Source organism: Emydura macquarii, unplaced genomic scaffold, assembly GCF_026122565.2.
Source record: "Emydura macquarii macquarii isolate MOO-44397 ecotype Brisbane River unplaced genomic scaffold, CSIRO-AGI_Emac_v2 contig_1348, whole genome shotgun sequence".
In the NCBI taxonomy this organism is placed as follows: Eukaryota; Metazoa; Chordata; order Testudines; family Chelidae; genus Emydura; species Emydura macquarii.
The window spans coordinates 4,878,075-4,901,040 of record NW_027131485.1 but is presented as its reverse complement, the minus strand read 5'-3'; the positions used below and the strand labels follow the sequence as shown (position 1 = coordinate 4,901,040).

At 47.0% G+C, this 22,966-nt stretch overlaps 1 protein-coding gene across 1 annotated transcript in view; it reads right to left on the bottom strand.

Moving 5' to 3' along the window:
• TECPR1 (tectonin beta-propeller repeat containing 1) overlaps positions 1–22,966 on the bottom strand; it is a 32,801-nt gene that overhangs the window by 5,362 nt on the left and 4,473 nt on the right. The window contains exons 4-20 of the mRNA XM_067550936.1: positions 22,168–22,293; positions 19,677–19,851; positions 19,485–19,585; positions 16,258–16,359; positions 15,649–15,794; positions 13,609–14,117; positions 12,473–12,618; positions 11,661–11,816; positions 10,952–11,101; positions 9,969–10,126; positions 8,189–8,316; positions 7,816–7,918; positions 7,044–7,140; positions 5,427–5,506; positions 4,854–4,910; positions 2,510–2,684; positions 408–543 (exon numbers count right to left, since the gene is read on the bottom strand). Of these exons, the coding sequence (XP_067407037.1) occupies positions 408–543; positions 2,510–2,684; positions 4,854–4,910; positions 5,427–5,506; positions 7,044–7,140; positions 7,816–7,918; positions 8,189–8,316; positions 9,969–10,126; positions 10,952–11,101; positions 11,661–11,816; positions 12,473–12,618; positions 13,609–14,117; positions 15,649–15,794; positions 16,258–16,359; positions 19,485–19,585; positions 19,677–19,851; positions 22,168–22,293 (2,545 nt within the window). The remainder of the gene's footprint in view (positions 1–407; positions 544–2,509; positions 2,685–4,853; positions 4,911–5,426; positions 5,507–7,043; positions 7,141–7,815; positions 7,919–8,188; positions 8,317–9,968; positions 10,127–10,951; positions 11,102–11,660; positions 11,817–12,472; positions 12,619–13,608; positions 14,118–15,648; positions 15,795–16,257; positions 16,360–19,484; positions 19,586–19,676; positions 19,852–22,167; positions 22,294–22,966) is intronic.

The window sequence follows — 22,966 nt, the reverse complement described above, 5'->3', positions numbered from 1 at the left end:
TTCCACCTCCTTTCCCAACTCAGTATTTTCCACACTGAGATGGGATGAATGCTAGATGGCTTTCTACCCTGCCCTTCTCAAGAGAGATTTGCTTGGAGAACTTAAGGAGGAATGTCGTTGACCTGTGTGAAATGGCACTTCCTCAGGGGCAAGGCTAGTAACACTTCTCTTGGGCTTCCACAAAGTTACCCAGCTACATTCTAAGAAAAAGAAACTCATCCTCCAAGATTTTGTAAATATCAACTAATCTTTTAAAAGATTCCTAGTGCATATTAATAGAAGTGAGGAAGGCTGTTTAGTTTGTTTTAGCCTCACACTCTTTGCAGTGATGACATTGAAATATCTCAGCTTGTTCAACTGACTACATCCTTGCTGTGAGAAGACCTGCTCTGTTACGTAGCGCTCACCTGCAGGTGTTTTTGGAGCCACTGAACCTCGATAGAAGGTAGAGCCGTCTCTCGCAACAGCCCAGACTTGGTGAAATGCCCCAATCGAGACTGATATGAAGGGCTGATCTGTTCCCACATGAAGCCATGATGTTCCCTGACAAATGACAAAGAATGGCTTTGTAAACTCCCACCTATTGCAGAACTGAATGACACAGCTTGCCTGCTGGCTTAGCACCTGATTGGGGGGGAGGAGGAATCCTAGAGAATGCAATTGGTTCTGAAGAGTAATTTTTATAAACCCTATATGATTGAACAGACAGAGGCCCTCTCTCATTTGTTTAGATTATGTTAGAGCAGGGATGTAATCTATATCTCTTCTATAAGAGCATTATGACTCTAGTTTACATCTAAGGGTACAACTCTCCAAATAGAACTACTAGAAGAAGCAGAAAACGAAGTTTTAAAGTTTCTTTTATTGTTTTTTCTAAAATGTCAAGATGTCTACATCTAAATTTAAATAAAGGGAAAAAATTTACTAGCTTTAGCTAGGACTTCTGCAAAATTAGTGCACATCTGGCCCCAATGCTGTAAAGCACTTTATGTACATGCTTAATGTTAAACATGCATGCATGCATCCTTGTGAAGGCCAAGGGAGAGTCACAGGGTGGAGTGGGGCCTACGCTGCACACTTCTTACGGTAGCATGTGGAGTACATACACTGTAACCCCCACACACAGGTCTGAATAGCAGCGTAAACAGTGGGGCACTGCTTAGGGGAATAACGGCATGCCAGAACCTTAGGCTATGTGCCCTATATGGCTCTACACACCCAAGCAGTGCTTCCTACATCTATGCTGCTATCTTTAGTAGTGGTGTGTGCCACTCCCTCCCCGCTGCCAGACCCTTTCCCCAGGGCTTCCCCCTTGCCAGAGCTGTTCTCTGCCTTCTGTCACTACATGCTGCAGTGTGGACACAGCCTGCTTTTCACTGCAGTACAGTACATAGCTACACCTATCCCCCAGTGGTGTGCAGCACAGACATACACCCCCACACACACACATTCAGAGCCTCACAATGGGGCCTACCAGGCAACTGGCCTTGCTAAAGAGCCAGACAAGAGGCTTGGTTCAGGGATTAATGGACTTGTCAAACCTTGGGAGGCACTGAACCAGTGAGTCTGCAGAGCAGTACTCCGGGGGCAGCAGGCTGGAGGCCAAGTTTTCTATACCAAAGCAGGGAAAAGACTCAAAGGTAACCTAGAAAGGGGCTGGAAACACAGCCCGGAGGTTAGGCTGAAGAAAAGCCCATGAAGGTTCTTCCACCTTTGTTTGCTGAGACTTTTAGTTGGCTTTTTCTACCCCCCTCTGACCCTACCACAACACACAAGGGCTTTAGTAAGTGTGTGAGGTGGCCAGAGGGCTAATCCACATCTCCAGCACTATTAAGGAGCCCTGAAGAAGAGGGAAACTGAGGCACCCCTGGCCAGGAGGGGTCACTAGGGAGGCAGCTGCTATTACAGGGATGATTCACATGCTTAAATACTTTCGTGGATGGTGGTCACCATTTTGCAATCTCTATTCTAGTCCGTAGGTAAGTGTGAACCTAGTGTTAACTTTACTAGGCACTGCAGCTGTACATGGCTTCTTGTAAAAAAACACACAGCACCATACCAAGTCCACTGACGTTAATGGAGAGACTCCCATTGACTGCAGTGGGCTCTGTCTGGGGCCAGAGCTTGGACAGGTTCCTGCCCTGAGCAGCTTAATATCCAAGCTAGCTGGAGGTGCTCCAGTCCTTTGAAGAGATGGCAGGAGCAGACCCTCTCTGACTGACGGGGAAGTAAAGGAAAGGGGTGTTACGGAGACAGGTGGGGTAGGAGGAGAGCTCTTCCGTGGAGAGGAGGCAGCACGGATCACGGCGTGAGGAATGAGCACACTGTACAGCCTGAGGGGGGTGGGGCAGGGAAAGAAGGCTGAGGAGTAAGTGAGGTTTACAGGTGAGGCAAACAAGTGAAGTGATGCGAGGGGGCACCGTGTGTACAGGCACGTGCACGCACACACTACACACATGCACTTTAATTACACTTATGTTGGAGACACAGTATGGACACAAAGTCTTACAGCTGGATTCTGCTGCGTCACTCCAAGTCTGCACAGCACATCTCCCTTGTCGCTAACTGCCCAGAGTGCGATCGGCTCTTCTCCGTCTGCAGCCGAACTAGGGATTAGGCTGATGTCCCACAGGCTGATGGGAGGCACTTCCAGCCAGGGTCCGTTGGTGATTATTTTACATTTTCTAAAGAGAAAAACCCTTTAGGAGTATGCATTGCCTGTGAGTGAATCTGCACCCATGTTGGCAGAATAAGTCCAACTTAAGGGTGGAGGGAAGTCCCCAACTCCTTTCATTAAATGGACACTATAGAAATCAGAATGCAATGAAACTAATATGTTCAGTTTGGAAGTGGGTTGACACCAACCAGATTTGTGTTTCTAGGTTGAGTTTTGAAGCACTAGACAAAAGATAATGTTTGTCAGGGTTTTGGTTTTATTTTCAAGAGCAACTTACTAAGAAAAAACAGGCCCGCTTAGAAGTCTGTGCCATGCTCCACTTTGCTTCCTACCTTTCTAGATCTAGCCTAGAACATCATGCTAAAGAAGAGCATTTGATCATATGAGTGGGGGAATCCACGGCTGAGAGTAGAACTCTGCAGCTAGTCTGTTCCTTCCTCTGTACTGGCAATGGGCATGACATCTGGACTGGATTCAGGTGGGCACTGTCTGAAGGTAACACAGAGCATCCCAAGGGAAGGAAGCATGCTTGAAGGCTGAGAGTTGGCAGCCTTCCATTAAAGCAGTGCAGAAAAAGGTTCTCTCAATGGGTCTTTACAGAAAGCTACATTGTTCCATAGAGAAATAAGTAGTGCTGCAAATTAGGGAGCATACGCTAGACTTCACAGGTGGAATGTCTACCTGCACCTAGCCTGGGAACACAGGGCATTTCTCTCTTCTCCAGCCCACAAATCCAGGATCTAGCCCGGAGCAATCCCCTATTTGTTTTCAATTTTAATTTTGCAACTCAAAGAGAAAAGAACGTTTGGGCTCAAGGCACTTCTCAATGCTCAGGTGTTATATTAGGCGTCACCACTTAGTTCATTTGGATTCAATTTGTTACGGGACATATAGCAGAACAGTTTGAGGCCCCAGGGCTTAGCAAGAGGAAGCAATCCCAGAGGCCTAAAATGTTGATTCTGCAGCCACAAAAGCACACCACATCAGTCTTTAATTTGTAGGCTCAGAGAGCCTCAGTATGTGTGTTTGACAGGTTAGCACAAGAAAGCGCACAGGGAAACTAGAGTAATTCTGAACTGCTCCTGGTTCCCTGAGGAAAGAGCAAGGTGCAGGGTTGTTTCCTGCTCAAGACAGGATACAGTGACAGTTTAATCTTTTCTGGTTCCATCCAATTACAGTAAAGCCTGGCCTAAGTCAGGCTGGGAAGTCATCAGTTGCCTAGTAAATAGGTGGTGTCTGGTCACATTTATATTAGGATTCCATCTACAAGAGGGTTAAAGCACTATTATTTGTATTGTAACACCTAGGAGAATCATAGACCATTGTACAAACACAGAACAAAAAAAGACAGTCCCTGCCTTAAGATCTCACAATCTAAGCATAAGAGGCATGTTATAAATGGTTACAAGCAACCTACTGGCTTGGCAGACACTTTAACAACATCTACTAATCATTTAGCCACCATTTATAAAGGGAGCTATAAAAGGGTGGCCTGCCCCTTTAAGGACTAGAGGGGTGGGCCCAGCCAACCCATCTACTAAGGCACACCTGAGCAGGGTTAGCTGATTCCCCTACAAAGAGCAGCAGGAAGTGGAGGATGATCAGGGGAGCACAGTGGATTTAGAGAGGCTGCTGGGCAAAAGTCAGCACCAGCAGAGAAGCCTGGGGAAGTGATGCTATAGAGGTAAGGCCTGAGTGTCCCCTAATAAGGGGATAAATGGCTTGAGCTTTATTTTTAATAATTTGTTAATTTAATAAACCAGAACCTGAGAAGGGCTGTGCAGGAATAAAAGGGTTTGAGGGTTTGAAGAAGCCCCTTGCAGGGGGATACTGAGTCAGGCTGTCTGTAGAGCCACAGGCCATGAGAGGGTACTTGGGGCAATTTGTCCAAGGATAGGAACCTTGGTATGAATTGTGACCAGAGGGTTTTTACCTAAAGATTTCACAAAGTCACAATGGAAACATTGGGACACTGGCATATAAAGGTTGGGAGTGAAAAACACAATTTAAGTGGTTGCTAAAGCCATGAGCTCCCTGCAGGAGATGGGTTCTTCTGTGCAGGTTTCACTGCTGTTACCCTTTGTGAATTGTGAGTGATTTAGGGGACTAAACGGCCCGCTCTTAAGAAAGGAACATGTCAGAATTCTAAATTTATATCCGTAACTTAATCCCATACCTCGCCCAGCGTCTTCGCCGTACAAAATCCTTCATCGTCTTGTGGCCGTGGTAGGATCTGCCAAAGACACATGGTTAATGCAGGCTTGAGAGGACTTTGAAATACCTCCGATTTCAGCAGCAACCTGTCAGTGCTGACTCTGCTTCAGCCCATTGTTGTTTTCCATGCTACTGTTCCGTGCAAAGCTCTCCCTCACATCACACAGCACTGCGAGGATACCACCTGTTGGCTTGCAACTGACATTAACTATCCTCCCTCAAGACAACCCGCCCACTTTAGAATACTGGCACTCTCTTATTTTGCAGTGTGGGACTTACATTTCACCCCTCCTCCCCAAATGCCATGGACAGCAATACTTCCAATTCATATAGTACTCAACACTGAGTGTCAGCATCTCTCTCTACCTCTCATTCTGCAAAGGGGGAAATGAAGGCACAGCTGCCACCATTAGAGCATAGTTGAAGTGCAAATCAACTGGTTTTATTAATTGCTTGCAGGGTTGTTGTAGCCAGTCGGGCGTTAATAACCAGGCAGGACTATGCCAAATTTAGGTACAAAAAGGTAACTCCTTACGCTGGAAAGTCTGCTGCATACTGCCAGCCTTCCCGATCAGTTCCACCCGAAACGTTAAAATCAATATACCAGTTGGACACCTAGAGTCAGAAGCATAATGTTAATAGGAGCACAAGAGAAAGTGAAGGCATAGCAGGGAGATCACCTTTCACTTCTTCTCCACCCTTTGCATTGTAATTGCTTGCAGAGAATATTCTGATAATATTTATACTACAACTTTGCCTGTTGAGAACACCTTCTGCCCTGGGTCCCCAATTACGTTAGAAACATTCAGGTTGGGATTCACAAAGGAGCCAAAGAGAAGTGGGGGTGGGGAGAATCAACCCTCTCAGGATCTATAACAGTTTCTCAACCTGTGTGTGGTACAAGTACCCCTGGGGGCATGAGAGACACAGGCAGGGGGTATCTGGGGAAAAACCAGAGTGAAGGGGAGGCGGGCGGCAGCTGCTGACTTCTGGGGAAGGCAGGTGGCAGCAGCCCGCTTCCCACCCTGTTCCAGCTCCCAGATGGGAGCTTCTGGGGAAGGCAGGTGGCAGCTCCCAGCTGGGAGATGGGTGGCAGCCGTAACAGTCCCGGGAAGCTGGGTTGCAGCCACCCGCTTCCCGCCCAGTCCCAGCTGGGAGGCAGGCGGCAGCCGCCAGCTCTTGGGGGAGGTGGGCAGCACCTGCCCGCTTCCTGCCAAGTCTCAGCTCCCAGGTGGGAGCTCGCTGGCAGCCTCCTGCATCTTGCGAGCTGGGCACGCAGCTGGCTGGCAGCCACCTGTGCCTTGGCTCCGAGCCGAGGGACAGCCTCCAGCACTCCGGCTTGAAGACTGGCAACAGCCGCCTGCCCACATCCCTGGGTCCCAGCCAGCGCGGAAGCCTCCTCTGCTCCAGCTCGGACTGGCTGGCAATTGCCTACCTCCCGGGTTGGCAGCCAGGTGGCAGCCGCCTGCAACTTGCCCAGGTGGCAGCTCCCCTCCCTGGCTCAAAGTCCAGTGTCCAGAAAATTTGTTAATTTCACTGTTCTAGCTGAGCAGTGAAATTGACAACTGTGACAGCCCCAGATTTCACCAGTTACCCTCTTTTTCCTGTCTCTCTCTCTCTCTCTCTCTCTCCCCTTCCTCCTTTCAAATCCATGGCAAAAAAATTTGGCACGGCTCTTTATATTCCCCAGCATTGACATGCCACTCAAAGCCTCCTAGCTTTTGGCCAACATCATCTCTAGCCCAGGTCCATACTTGAGTTGTGCACCCAAGGTGCAAAGGTGGTAACCCTGCCCACACTAGATCTGACATCTGTCCTATCACGGCCTTATATACTCAGCCCTTCTTCCAACATATGGCTCACATTAGTCTGTAAATATGAAATCCCATGGAAAATTGAGTGTTGGGGTACTTATTAAAATTTTCAGAAGTTACAGGGTACTTGCTACTTAAAGGGTTGAGAAACACTGATCTATAGGATGTAGGGAAAGTATCTTCATTGTGCAGACAGGGAAATCGGATGGTAAAGTGACAACAGGTGAGTGGGAGAGCCAGGAACAGACCCCAGGTCTGCTGCCCCTCAGTTCTGTGCCCGAGCAACGAGGCCTTCCTTTTTTAAAAAAATAGAAAAAAAAATTCAAGACACAATTTACCCAAGACCACTGTGGCGAAGGAGGCTTTGTGTTAACTTTTGTGCATTCCTGCAAGCCAGATGCATCACTCCACATGTACCTGTCTGTGGGCAGCCCTCTGCAACACAAGTATAAGGAATAAAGATTCAGTGACAATGAGAGAAAGGTAAGAGAAAGCTCTTCACCTCTGCCTAGAACTACCCTCCCATCCACAGACTGAACCCTGTCTTCAATCAGACTGTCTGGAAGGAGGAAACTAAATGAAACCGCTGTGCTCTGCACCCCCTGCCAAACACTGCTCAAAGATCTCAAAAAACTGATTTTGCATTTAAAAACCAGAGGGTGAATCTCAAATTCTGCAGCTTTCCAAAGGTTGATGGGGGAAAAACCTTCTGTTCCTACCCTCCAACAGGAAAGATTTTTGACTCCCATTTTCATTACACCCCAATATATTTAGATGATTATTAAATGCAGCACTCACTCAGGATCAAGGCTCCATTGTGTTTAGCACTGCATGAAATATGTGAAGATGTTCTTCCTGCCTTGACAAGCTTATGCTTTATGGCCTTAATCCTGCAATGTATTGCTTGCAGTAGGTTTAGTGCCTCCCCAGGGGCATGGTGGTGTGCAACGCATCGTAGGACTGGGGTCTACAACGGCATCCTTTGATGAATCCACCCTCTCAATGCTCATGCGCAGCCCATCCCAATTTAACACTGTTAGAGACTGCATGTGAAATGAGTTGAAAAACACCCTGACATTTCACTTAACCCTTATAAAAGCACACGCTTACCTGCTGCTATACCCTGTGACTGGATTCCACCGCTGGTTCTCATAGATATAAACACATTTCACATCTGATTGCATGTAAATATTATCAGCGCTACTGGCCAATCCTGCAGGCAATAAATCACTAGGGTTAAAAGCAAAGTTAAATATTTAAATTTTGCCAGGTGGAACATTTCTGCACTTTAATTGCTCGCTTTTGAACCAAAGATACAAACACCCAGCCTGCTTCCCCTGCAGAGATGGGATAAGGCCATCACATCATTCTACAGACTAAACACACTACAAAGATGGGGAATTGAAATTTTTTGTTCTGCTGGTGTCACGCATGAGGTTAACTAGGGAACTCCTACACCACGGTAGAATAAATGTGTCATTACCTTGAATGAAGCCGCCTCCGTATCCACCGGTATAAACCCAGGCTGTGTGATCATAACCTATGCCCCATACTATGCCCTGGCTATTGCACTCTATCAGTCGGAGATGCCCTCCAATCTGACGCCAAAACCTGCAGGGAAAGCAACAAGGTTTTACATTAACTCAATGGGGAGCCGGTAACAATGGCACACGTTCCCTGCCCTGCACGTCAGCCCTGACTTAGGGAGGGTACGAGGATAGTTCATTCAGCCTCTGCCCCACCCATGGGAAGGCTCTTGATGCCAGGTAAGAATGCTCCCTTTGACTGACTACTCCCAGTTGGCGGAGGCAGCTTGGCTACCTCTGATGGGAGTTTGCAGCCTGTCCAAAACTTCACTTCTGTCTATTTGACTTTGAATTTCCCGATCTGATACATTGTTTGTTTCGAAGTTCTCTCCAATGCGCCGGTGGGGGGATTTTTACTGTTTAGCTGTGGCTATTCGCCCTCAGTGTTCACTTCACCTGGAAGCTTTTCCTCTGGGAATTTCCTTGGTTTCATACGCGTGGATTGATGGTCTTAATATGGGACTGGGGAAAGGCAGGAGACCAGAGAGGATTCCTTCACCTTCTGCAGGAGCGGAGTCTTACTTTCACGTACTCAAGAAGGAACCCACCCATGTCTGCAGCTCTGAGGAGGTGCACAGCAGAGGGAAATCCCTTCCTGGGGACCTTGGGCCTTGTGGTGCGTGTGCTGAGAGAAGAGTAGGGAAAGCAAAGGGACTGTAGAGAAACATGCCAGTGGTGGGCAGGGATGAGTAAGGAAAGACCAGCTTTTACAGAGCAGGAAGTGTGCAGGAATAGATAAGGGCACCAGCAGTCTGGCAAACTTTAGAGGCCTCAGTGCAATCCAGCCCACCTCTGCCTGCAGCCATTAGGACTCTGAGGCTATGTCTACACTGCCGCTGGCAGGTGTGATTCTCAGCCAGGCTAAACAGATCCATGCACAGCACTGCTAGCCACCTGAGATCTGACCCAAGGGATCAGAGGGGCTTGGACTCCAGCCGCTACCCTGAGCTGCTGTCCATGCTGCAATATTTTTAGCATGCTATCTCCAGCTGCGTGAGTGCCAGGCTGCCCCCACGCTGCGAATCGCACTGCCCAGTTGTGCTGGAGAAGTACCCAAGGGATTTTTAGGGCTTTGTAATTCAGAAACTCCTTGTGCAAGTCACTTCAAATTTAGTAGCAAAAATTCTATTCGGCCCTTAACCTGCCAATTTTTGAGACCGATAGCGCTTTGCTTTTGGAGTACAGTGGGCAGGGCTGCAATCTCATGCTTATAATGGAAACCCAGCTTCTACGCTCACTAGCGCGTCTACCCCCACTGCCACGAGAGACTCAGCATTCTAAATCCTCTGACGTGGGGGCTATTAAAATCTCAGCCCTACCGAATGGCATGTTTTGTTTACTCTAAAATGCCCTCCATTAATTTGTGCATGAGCACTTAGCACCTAACCCTGCCAGTCTACAGGTCACTCTCCAGGAAATCAGATCAGAAACGTTGCAAGACCTGGCTCAGAACATGCAGCTTGAGCATGTGAACATCAAAATGTAACCCTAGGTACCTGCTTCATCTCACTTACGAAACTGAAGACGACTACATCTCTATCTTCGTCATCGGCTGCCATCTACAGCCTACCCCGGGTTTCACACAACAGACAGCATCACCACTTTCACTTGGAGTGACACACAATTCTGGCTGTACGAAATGCTCAGTGGCGAGGGAGAGCTTTAAAACCTTCTTACATTTGGTCACACGGCGTCAGGTGTGAGGCAGCCTCCAGTTCAGGACTTGGCTCACTAACGAAGACGTCTCCTTTGCAGGTGACGGACCAGATGGCCTGGTGGGAGGGAGGGCCTTGAATCCGTCTGCTTTCACAGCAGCACATGCTCACCAAAGCCAGCTACGATATGAGGGAGGAACAAAGAGCAGGGAGATGCATTTCAGGGTGTGAACAAGTGGTTTTTGCTTAACGTAGGCCATCTAGTGCCAATGAAAGGAGATTATCTTTATAAACAGCCTCTTACAGATCTCCAAGGTGAACTAGCAGAATTCAGATCAAAGGTGTCATGATTCATTGCTGTATTCATTCAGGATTCCAGTGCGCTTCACAATTTGTGTCTGACTGTCTCTCTGTTCGCATGCACATACACACACCCCTCCCCCCATCCAGCCGCTGCTGAAATGCAGCCATCTTTGTGCCATAGAGGGGCAATGAGGACATAGCCAATTCAATGCACAGCAGTGAAGGAAAGTTTCGTCCCAGGGGTTTAAACTCTTTATGCAAAGTATATCAACCTACAGCTGAGCAAACCTGAGTCGTTAAGGTGGTCTGGATACCTGTAGCCCTGTCCATCACACACAACTCCATTTATCTGTTTCCAAAGAAAGATAGGGCTGAGTGAATCCTGCCAGTTTCCATCTGTGGTTCCCATGGCCTTGTCTACAGTAGGGGATTAACGAGGGGACAAATATCCCACCAGTGTGACCATGGGGTCAGGGCACCATGGGTCACCCTGGCACAAGCCCTGGTGCTAACATGCAGCTGCAGCTGCTTTCACCATGATGTCAGGTAAACTTGGGCTGACCTCCTGTAGCACTGGTGGAATATTCTCCCCATCAGCTTTCCTGGTGCAGACCTAGCCAAAGAGTCCAGCTGTTGCAAACCGCAGGTTTTAGGGAAGTCATTTCAAACACAACCAGATCACATTAGAAAGTTTGCAGTTACCCAGTCGTGCATTTCTTGCTCTGTGGCAGCTGCGAGACGAATTGGCCACCGCTGTTTTGTCCTCTCGGGCGTGTAGAGCGCGAAGGAGTGTTTGGCATCGTTCAGAACTTCCACCAGAATGGTGACCTCATTCAGGAACACATGGATGTACTGGCACAATACAAAGGGCGTTGGTGAACAAGACACTCACGTTAAGCCTCCCCCACTGCCAACAGAATAGTCAGACCATGCACCAATGGTCCCTGGTAAAAGTGGCAGAAGGACTAACATTCCACTTGGGAGAAAACCCTCCTCTTGTTTGGGGGTGCTCATGAAATGGGGTTAGACTTACAGCCCTGGATGACTGAGATCCTTTCTACCCTCTCTACACCAGCCTGCCAGTGTGTGTCAACCCTAACTGGGAGGGCCCGCTTGCTAGGCATCAAAGGTTGATTCTTTCTACGTGACCATTCCGTCTTTGGGCTGTGAACAAGATGGCTAATTGATGTCAAGTTGGTGGTGGCTTGTCTGCTGAGGGTGGAATTATTTCTAACAGGAAACTGACACAGCCATCTGAGAGAGAAGACATTCATTAGCTACTGGCCTGGGTCAGGTGGGAAGTGGTGACCTCAAAAAGAAACCCTGTGTCGCAATGCCCATTCCCATCTAGTCATGGGTTTTCCCCTTGTCAAATGTGACACCAGCACCACACTGCGCTACCCGAATGCACCTTCTTCTCCTCGTGATACATGTAATAGATGAACAGAATGCTGTCGCGCATGCCATCATTCCCAGTGAACTGCTCCAGCGCCACTCGAACATCTACCCATTTATGAGGCTTCCAGCTTCTCCACCATTGTAAGGTCCCAGTTTTAACCCAGACAGACTGTGACAGAAACATAAGGTTACAAAGAGCTACTAAGAGCTTTCTTGACCACCCCTCCCCAAAACCCCTACTTGGTTTTTTTGGCACACAAGCAAAAGATAATGGGATTAGATGAAAGCTAAGAAAACTCCCCAGCAAGGGGGAGAGATGCCCCCTTCAGAGAGTTCAAAAGCACGAGACATTCTCTGACTTGGGAAAATACAGCAGATTGTTTCTAACGGGGGTTCAGATTTAAGTACTTTTCACATAATCATCCATTAAAATTGATCCAAGAAAACAGAACACACTGAATGTCTGTAGTGCAGCTAACTCACATCCATCTAACACAGTTTATAGGCATCCTTGATTAGAGATTTCAGCATATTCAGTAGCAAGTGCGACAGTCAGCCCAGTGTTCTTTTTTTATAGAACTAGCTGGAACAAAAGCAGCTGTGACAAAGATTTAATGGCTACTATGGTTTCCAACTGGAGTGCGTGGGAAAAGCTGCTCTAAGAGCTGTGATAGTGGACAAATGTGAATAGGAGCAGGGATACAATGCGTAAGGTACAGTAGGTTGCAGGCCATATACTGGACCATACCATCACTGATGCCCAACACTGACAGTTGTTAAATCATGATCAGTTAAAAGGAAGGAAATAGGACGACTTTCACTTACCTGCTCAATAGCCTGTTCGTAGTGTCTAAAGTTCTCCAGTTCTCGCTTGGTCCTTTCACTGAGCTGCTGGAAAATCTGCTTTCGCCAGGCTGCTGTCTGTGCTGGACTGATAGACAAGGAAAGGGACTGCACAGAGGGTAGCAGACCTAGAGCGGAACCAAGAACCAACATAATGATCAAGTGAGCTTCAGACACAATTTTGTGACGTGTTTGACTCTCAAGACACAATTTGCCACTTCAAAAACATTGGCTCAAACACCTCTGGTCTAACACCACTATTGCATGAACACGCCGGCTTCCGTGGCATTACCATAGGGCCACTGAATACTGCAAATGGGTGCATAGAAAATGGATTGAAAGACTTCTCAAAAGTTCTTCTGCATATTCCAATAAAGCAGCACCGTTATAGCCCTAGGAGATGGACCATTTGCCCTATGGATTCTGCCACTGAGCTGAGATGATAAGGCTTGTTAGACAAGGCTTGTTAAGTATTGGGACACCACATGCTCACTAATTTGACAATCAGCTTATTTGGAAATGTGACCATACTCCACTTTCTTCAAAAGCCTCCCTGTTCTAACCCCTCTGGGAGCCAAGGCGGGGCTTCCATTCAGAAAACCACCTTTCAGTTCCTCTTGCCATCAGAAAGGTTTACAATCATGTATGGCTCACAAGGACTAGGGTACCAGCAGGGCATTGTGGTATCTGTCTCTAAAGAGGATCACTTCAACTTGCTTTCGACTGCTTTTCAATTACAGCTGGGAGCTGTTTTATCCTGAGTGCCAGTTTCAACACAATGGAGAGCTAAACAGCTGTGTGGGCGTTCCGACAAACTGGATTATTCCACGTGTAATGTTTCTGCCAACCGTGCAGAGAAATTGTCACTGACCATTCGTATCAGGTCTTGCCTCCCAAAGTGCTTCACAGCTAGATATGCACAGCAGGAAATGCCCTCCATCCCAAAAGGGAGGGTAAGAGCTAACCGGCACACAGGATTCTACATCAGAGTGGGTGGGAGAAGAAGGGGATATTTTGAGTCAGGGACCCTGTTTTTAAAAAAGCACAATATTTTATTATGGTAGCACCGTTTAGCCCTGAGAGGGGATCAAGGCCCAGCTATGCTGAGCTGACAGTACCTGACTGAAGAGTGAACCATTTCGGCGAGCTGTGTGAATCCACCAGGCAGCCTCCCCCACACACCCAGGCCCACAGTGGGTGCTCATCAGCGCCATAATGTTCTTCGACACCAACGGAGAACATGCCCAGGGAAGACAGGCTGGATGTCTCCGTCAAGGTGATGGCAGAGAGGGGAGGCTTTTTATGGGCCTCCTTCAAGTCAATGTTTGTCCAGTGCAGTTCTGCAGGGTGGGAATCCTGATCAGCAGCCGACGCGGGTTTTTCGAGACCAGCCTGATCGTCATTGTCTGAAGCAGAGTCCAGGGGATCCACAGCTAAGTTTGCATTGGCTTCTGCTGGCTGGCTTCCCACACTGTTACCACTGGTGCTAGCTGCAGCACCCAACAGGGGCGTCTCAGCAAGATGTGGGTGTCCCTGGGGGCTCTCTGTATCAGAGGAAACGTCCACGTCGCCCTGAATGATGGAATTTGTTTGCTCCCTAACATCGTCGGTGAAGAAACAGCCAGCGCTTGGGGACAAACAGACAAAGAGCGAATCAGCCACCACTCCCCGAATTCTCAGCCAGCGCAGCGCCACAGAACAGACCAGAGAAAGACAGACAGAGATGGCTACATAGTTCCCAGCTGATACAAAGCAGACCTTCTATGGCAAAGGTTTAACTCCGTCCGCAGGGGAAGAGAGCTGGACATATGCTTCGCAGGCCATGCTGGGAAATCCTTTTAGGACAGCCTGCATGGAAGTCTCCAGAATGCCCCGAGTGTTAACACCCCAAGGCCCTGCCTTTTGGTTAACAAATAATGAGTGGGACTCTCTTTAGACTCGAACGTATAGGAACAGAAGCAGCCAAAGCAGAAACTGCTGCATTATGGGGGCGGGGGTAATATGGGGCCCAGCCAGGCCTCTTCCCTCCCCCCAACGCCCCCACATGCCTTCTGGGGGCACTAGGACCCAAGCGATGTCTCTTTTCTTCTCCACCATGTGGCCTTGGAAGAGATGTGCAGAGAAAACCCAGCTAGAGACTCCAGCCCTTTGGAAGAGGAACTGCCACAGCCACAGCAGGGACTTTTGGCTATAGAATGGTCTGACCTTCTGGGCCTTGTGCTGATTGGCTATTTGCTTCAACTCCCCGCCACCTTCATCTCATGTTCACTCCCCCCTGGCTCCCCATCCCTGCCTTGCCCCCTTCACCTCCATTCTCTGTTCTCCCTATGTAGCCAATCTCCTCCTAACTCTCTCCCTCCACAACAAAAAAAAGAATCGTGGCATTAACATGTTGGCTGCCATTACACTGTTCACTCTGCTTGTGTGTGCTAACATTTCCCCCACCTTGTGGCTGTCTTGTCTATTGTCTCATTGTTTCCTTGTGCACCCCTTCTGTCTGCATCCATCTCTTCTGTCTTATCTTAATCTCAGATTGTAAACTCTCTGGGACAGGGACTGTCTTTTGGTTCTCTGTTTGCCTAGGAAAATGGGGGCTGAGGCTTCCAGGTACTACAATATTACTACACTGTGGTTCACTCTCAGCTGGAGATGGTTTCTGTTCAACACAAGACAGTTTGATTCCTAAGGCTTAGCACATGGCTTCCATAGTGTTCCCAGCATGTTCTGTGTGGCCAATGGGCCAACTGTGGGAAAAAGTGGCAAGATGCCACACAAGTGACACCCAAGAAGAGGATTATCATTCAGTGGAGAAAACACCACCAGGATATCCGGCAGGTAACATGTCATCCTAGAACCAACTGCATCCTGAAATCCGATGGCAAAGCCCAGCCCAGCTCACTTTACTGCCAGGCTGCACTGAATTCTCGAGTTGGAACATCACCTCCCTCCCCAGAGAAGATGAGTTTGCTCTTTGCTCTCACTGTGCATTTTAACTGCAAATAAAACCAAATGCACTTCAGCACCTGGTGAGAGGCAGGAGCTGTGTCCGGGTTTTGTTCAAGGTCGCCGGGAGGGGCCTTGAACAACTGGCTGTATCGTGTCCCCAGAAATACCGAAAGCTGATGGCGTTCAGGGCTGTTGGACATTTCCTTAGCTACCTGAGCAGACTGGTTGAGCTGCCGGTCTGAGACCTGTCGCTCTCTCTGCCAGACACAATCGCCTTCCACGCCTTCCCGCTGAGCTCGCTCGGTGTGACGCCTTGCCGGAAATAAATTGCCCGATCGTCGCAGCCGATTCCCCAGACCTAGGGGAGAAAGGGGCCTTGATGGGAATGTCTGAGTCCTACGGAGTGAATGGCATGAAAGCCGATGAGCATCAGCTACAACAGGGGTGTGAGATAGAGGCAGTTCAGGGAAAGAGTTGGTCCTGAGCCAGGGGTTTTCTTTGTGTTTTCTCTCATGCTGGGATTTCTCTAGTGCTAGGGGTTCTCTCTAGTGCTGGTATTTCAGGTGTGGCGTATCACTCTGACGGACTGTTAATGGGGATGTTTGTACTCAAATGTGTCAGACGAGAGACAGGTTTGCTGAACAGTCTCTCATTGCAAACTCATCACGTGGCTTTTGGCAGTTCAGGCAATGGGGCCTCCTGTTTGACTGAACGTCTTGGCGCCCCCAGAGTGTGTTCTAAGTGCAAAGCTGATCAGTCGTCAGACAGGAGGAGTCTAAACATGCATGTGTGTTCACACAGCGGGTCTTCTGCTGCCTTACCTGGTCACTTAAGCCTACGTTTACCATCATCATTTCCCCAACCATTTCAATCCAGCTGGTGCCACATGGATTGTGCGAGTTCACACCTCTTCTGAACCACACCTGTCACAAGTTAAAATCCAAGTTTTGAATGACAGCACTAGCAGGGAGACAGTTAAATGGTTAAAGCAGTGGCTTGGAGTCAGGGCTCCTGCGTCTCATTCTCAGTTCTGCCACTGATGTGCCACGTGACCTTCAGCAACCAATAATATGTTGGTCTGAGACTTCCAAAGCATCTACAAGCCTTAACTAAGTCTCAAAACACTCCTGGGAGACGGGTAAGTTGTGTCATGCTCGTTCTACAGATGGGGAAACTGAGGCACTGAGCTGTTAAGAGACTTGCCTAAGGTAATACAGCAAGTCAGTGGCAGAGTTGGGAATAGAACTCCAAATGCCTGACTCCCAAGGCTGCTCTTTCACCTCCCTAGTGGCAGCACAGCGTACACTGGCATGCACCTCAGACATGGCAGTTATCCGGAGTAGCTTTTCAGGCTAGCATTGTCAAAAGGGCCTAACAGAATAGGTGCCTAAAATCCCACTGGCAGTCGGGTGCCTAATTCCCTTACATTCCTTTCAAAATCCCAGCAACAATTTTTACTAGATAACTGTCAAAAGTTACTAATTTATTACATTAATTTCATTACTAAAGAGCTGGTCTAGGAATGAGGGAGAAGGGGTCAGATTCTCATTTGCACTATGGCCCCTTAACACATTCTGGCAGTGCAAACAGGCCTTAGAGTGGGAGTAAATAAAATGTACACCCACTTTAAGGCCCCTTTCAGTGCCAGGATGGTGTAAATGGGTCTGGATGTAAGTGAGAGGCAGGTCTCAATCTCTGTAAGAATAACTCTGAGAAGTTAGAGCAAAAGCCTACAAGGGTAAGCCAACTAGTTCCCCATCACTTCCCTTGAGAATGAGTTTCTCTGGTACAGGGGAAAATTCCATCTTTTACATGTGTAGGATGGCTTTTATCACATCTAAAGGATCCTAATTAGTACTTCTGCTGCCTCCAAGTCACTTCCCTAAGATTTTCAGTGGTTTTAGACATGTTATATTAGGTTCAATCAGATTAGGCTGTGTATATTTTGGAAGTTGTTTGTTATATTAGTGGTTGGATTTTAAATACACCATGTATTTAATCTCCTCTTAGAGTAGCTTGGTTCTGTATCATTCTTTCACCAAATAAAAAACATCTAAAATCTTATCTACAGGGGAGATTTTTCCAGTATCATGGGTAGAGCTATGGCAGTTTAACTACACCCGTATAACTGTGTGGATGCTCTTATTCCGGAATAAGAGTGGCGTCTCTGGGCTTAATTTAAACCACTTCCAAAGCAACATAAACCAAACTGCAAAAAGGCACTCATATTGGAATAAGTGTCCACATAGGGACTTATACGGTTATAACTACAGAACTTTAAATTCACCCCCTATATCAGGGGTGTCAAACTCGTTTGCTATGATGGGCCAGATTTGAATTAAATGTATTTCAAGTGGGCCATACATACCATAAATCGAAATACGAGGCACAACCATTTTTATGTAGTATTGTATTTTATTTGCTAGATATCAGCGATATAAAAACTGCAGTAAATTCACTTCTACAACTACTACTATTTTACGATTAAAAGATTGATCAATGATTAAGAATTATAGTACTGCGCAATGCCCCAAGACCACACCGTCCCTCTCCTGCCTTTTGGAGCGCTGTGTCTTGTGCACACAGTGCTCCACGCGCTGCTGCCAGAGAACACAGATCTTGCGGCAGCGCGCGACGCCGCCAGAGAGTGCGATGTCAAAGCCGTGCGATGTCGCGGCGGAGCATGCTGCCGCCAAGGGCCGGACCAAAAAGGTTGGGGCCTGCGGGCCGGATGTTTGACACCCCTGCAATATTATACCAGTATAACATCCCGGTGTAGACAAGCCTTATGCTATACATTCTATTGATAATAATAAGGGACCTTATGTTTGTTATTTAAGGTCAATAAAGTTATCAAAACACCCTGGAAACTACTAATTTGCAGTAAGAACCTGGGATAGTTACACTGTTAGTGCTTGGAATGAAACAGTGAATTTTTTTCCAAGTACAGCAGAGATTTGTTATTAGTCAGCCATGTAGTCTAATATAGGTAAAGGGGGTTTATTGTCATCAGAACAACAGACTATCTGAGACATTGCACAGAGACTGGAAACTGTGAACACACATGGGCATCCTAGGTAAGAAGCTAAGACTGACCAGTAATTTTTGTTTTGTTATAGAGTATAAAGCAGGGACTGAATATTACCTTGTTCTCATAGGGATTTGCTATATTCTGTCCTGGATCAGTAACGGAAAGCACTGCTAGATCGAGGGATGGGTGACCTTTATAAGGTCAACTATTTTGCTAATCACCAAATTTAGAAATATACAGTAGACTAGACCTAGAGACCAATGCTTGAGATATTCTGACTAGTGTGTTTGCCTATTTCAGTGTGCTTGGGCTATAAACTCTTTTGGTGAACAGGCATTTTGGTTTTGGGACTAGTACATTTTTATGAGTGTTGAATCTGGACCAGTGATCAACAGCTAGAGACAATCAAGATGCTGTGGGAAATAAAGCAGTTTTCACTCTTTCCAGGGGGCTCAGATACCATAGCAGGGAAAATGGCTGTCCATCTTATTCTAGGCCCTTCTGTATTCTTCACTGCAAATTCCACACCTTGCCTTGCTTCTGGCCAACACTTTCTTTGTCTATCCCCATTAGGGCTATGTGCCACTCTACTGCCATGGTCAGAAGTAATACAGCACGACCACTACTGAGCCCCAGCCTAGGGCTGTGAAACTTCCTCTTACGCTCATTTGCTGCTGCTTGACTTGTTTGGCCCATTGTTTGTGGCATTATTCCAAACTCTGGCAGCAGTGTTATTGAGCTGGAACTCATTCCTGTACTGGGAGAGTGGCTGAGCAGCCTTCTCAGAGAGAGAGAGAGAGAGTGAGTGAGAGAGACACACACACACACGTGCCTCAGCGCTTCAGTCACTATGAGCCACAGAGCACCTCTGCAACTGGGGGGTGGGGCACTGGAACTCACCCAGCAAAGGGAGCAAGAGATCCCAAATCACTGACATTTCAAAAACTTGCACAGAAGATCAACGTACTGTAAAATGTACAGGGAAGAGAACCAGAAATGTAGCGCAAGGCCTCTTACTTTTCTGTCCTTAGTAACAGCCCACACCACGTTTACACCCACAGAGACGTGCAGGATCCCATTTTCAGAGCTTGGGGGTTCCACGATTGTCCAAGAAATTCCTGCCAAACAAAACAAGGAGTCAGTCACAGACTCTCATTAAGTTCCCTACAAATCAAAGCGCCTTCCCTGCATGACATGACAGGGTCTTACCTTGAGGGTTATTTCTATCAATCCCTTCTCTCACAATAGCTTGCCCCTCCCAAAGAGTTGCCCACAGAAGGTCATATGGTCCACAGCTGATCTGTACTGCTTCTCCAGGGGTGGCTATTAAGGACCACGATGAACCTTCTGGATTGTGGTGGCAAACGTCTTCTCTATACCAAACCTAGACAGACAGACAAAAGCCTTAGAAAAATGCCACCTTAACAAACAATCAGAACCTGGAGGGAAAACACATGGCTAGCCAGCCTCTCTAGCCAAGGCTCCTTTTATAGCATTTGCACTTTCATCTTTAAGTGGCATTAAGCTGCTGAGCATCTCCCTGTGTATCAAGGGAGGAGGCTTTTCTATAGATTAGTTTTTATGATGCAAGCCAATTTGGACCAGGCCCATGCTTTCTTGCTACATCATCTGTGTGCATTTCAACATTTAGAGCAGTTAAATACGATTCAAGGCATGTTAAATAAACTAAGAAAGAACCACTGAACCGTAAGCTAAGAATCTTTCTTCTTTAGGAAATATACAGCATTCACATGAAAACGATACACCAGTGTTACTGCTAGCGATAAAAAGTCATTAATCCCAATCTAGCATTAATTGTAAGGAGCTATCCTCTTAGACAGACACCACTTGTATAGGGGCCAATACCTCACCACCTTTGTAACCTTTGGTGTCCAGTCCAACATTTACATGCAGCAGAGAGAACATGCCACTTTCAGGGTTTTGTACTTGCCGGTCCCAGTCTTTTGTACATGTGTTTCTCCATCTTATGTTTGAGAGAGGTGGTTGGGAAGGTTCAATATGGAAAGAGCACAGAGCACCGTTAGGTTCATACGCTCTCCTCCTTGTGGTTGATAGTGAGCGCTACAGCTTCACATTTATTACCAACATTTTGCTTTGGCAGGACTTCCACTTGGAAACCTAAAGCACTTTCCCATGCTAATTAAATAAGCTTGTCAGGCAGGGAGCTATCATTTACACGTGGGGAAACTAAGGCACACAGGGTTTTTGGGTTTTTTTAAGTGCCCTGTGAAGCCAGTGGCAAAGTGCGAATAGAACCTAGGTGTAAGTATTCGTTCTAGCCACTAGTCTATAGTCTTTCTCAACATATAAAGTTACTTGTAGGCATGTTAGACACACATCAGGGATTGTCCATGGCTAGAAAGATGGTAGCTAAGACATGTGCCTAAGAGTGAAGGATGGAAATTCTTGCAGCCTGGGGAAGGTTATGAAAGACTTCATCTCGGACCTAAGAAAAGGATGGGAAATGCATACTTTTTTTGGCGTTGAACATTATAGATATAAAGTAAAGCCTCGTCAGGGATGGATTCCAAAACTACAGTGCTGCCAGTTTACGAGAGCTTACCCCTTTCAGCAAGCTGAACCCTTCCATTTCCCTATTCAACACAAGGAAGGAGGAGCAAAATTGGATCCTTTCTAGGAGTTCATTTTTCCACGCCAAAGAACCACTCACCTATGACACAGCACCTCTGAACTCTCCCTCTCTATTTTGATATTAAGCTGCATCAGTCAACAGCCTACCACAGCAAGGGTTTTATTTCCATGTCCCGTCAGACATGCCAAACAGCAAAGATCCTCACCAGCGTATGAAGGTGATGCTTTAGCTTGCAGAACATAGGTCTGGTTTAAACACTGGGATTCAGAGCCACCAAGAGATCTGATTTTCAAACAACCTCTCCTCCCCCAACCCCATCATCAGAAGCAAGCGCCCCACAGTTCAGGACCCCCAACTCAAAGTGGCACCAGACCCTACCATAACAAATGTAATACCTGCAGATATATCTCCACTGCTACGATGATAAATACCTACCCGCAAGACATCTTTCAAGATGCATGGTCTATCATATGTGGTGTACCTCATCCAATGCACTGAATGCCCCAACAAAAACTAGGTGCGTAAAACCAAACCATCATTATGCTTTCAAATGAACTCACACAGAAAAATGATAAAAGAAAAATGAACCACCATATCACTCAGGGGCAAACACTTTTCACAAAATGATCACTCCATATCTGACCTCTCAGTCCTCGTCCCCAAGGGAAATCTGCACAACGCCTTCAAAAGATGAGCATAGGAGCTTAAATTCATAACTTTACTAGATCCTAAAAATCATGGTCTTAATAAAGACACTGGATTTATGGCTTATTCCAACAATCTGTAACCCACTAACCCCCTTCTCATTCGATGACTGCAGAGGTGTTAACAGGCCACTTCACCTTGAATGGTCTCAGAATATGTTAACTGCTTATACTAAACTATCTGTTCAACCTTGTATTTAGTTGTGACAGTCTGAGTACTTTTCCCAGACAGGAAGAAGAGCTGTGTGTAGCGTGAAAGCTTCTCTCTCTTTCACCAAGAAAAGTTGGCCCAATAAAAGATACTACCTCATCCACCTTCTCTCTCTAATATCCTGGGACCAAGAACACTGCAGACAAGGAATACACACACAAAGAATTATACCTTTCCTTGTAAGGACACCACCCAGACTGATAACCGGCCCACGGGCTCATCAGTGATTTCCCATCCTCCAACGGAGATATCGCTGAAAGGATCTGGCAACTGCTTGGGATCATCATGGGATGTTATCTAAAGCAAAGAGTGAGAAAATTTAGAAAGCAGATGTAGAAGGAGACATGACCCCACGTATACCTGATGGCTCTTTGGCCCTATGGTAAATAAGAGGCTTCTCATTTTCTAGCAGACAAATCTTTGCATCACAAAGCACCAACCCAGTGCCAAATGGTTAGGTGTGGAGGATGGACTCCTTCTCTCACTCACGGCTGCTCCTTCAGACAGGGTGGAGGCGCTCACATTTGTGAAACCGCACGGAAGAAGCCTGCACTCTCGCTGCTGGTGCTACACCTGTTCTACGGCTTTATAGACTTCTGCTGCTCCCAGTGCTGTCAATCCAGCAGCTTGCACAAGCATTACAGTCAATAAAAGAAATCATCCATGTTTGCCCTCATTAGTGCATGCAAGCAGCACTCTCACGTGCCCACAGGGCGGATAGCTAGCGGATTGATATCAAACGGCTGCCATGTGCTAGGAAAAATCCTGTTGAAAATGGAGCATGTTTTTTCCATCAGGTAGCATTAGCTACCTGCGGACAAGTGATCAGAATTCCTCTCTTCGCCTATGCCTACATGTGCATACACAAGATTGGAACAGGACACGTGTTACAGACAAAGATTTGGGGGCTAGGCTGAAGCCCTTTATGTTAGAAAAGAAAAAATATTCAAAACTATGGTGGAAATTTTCA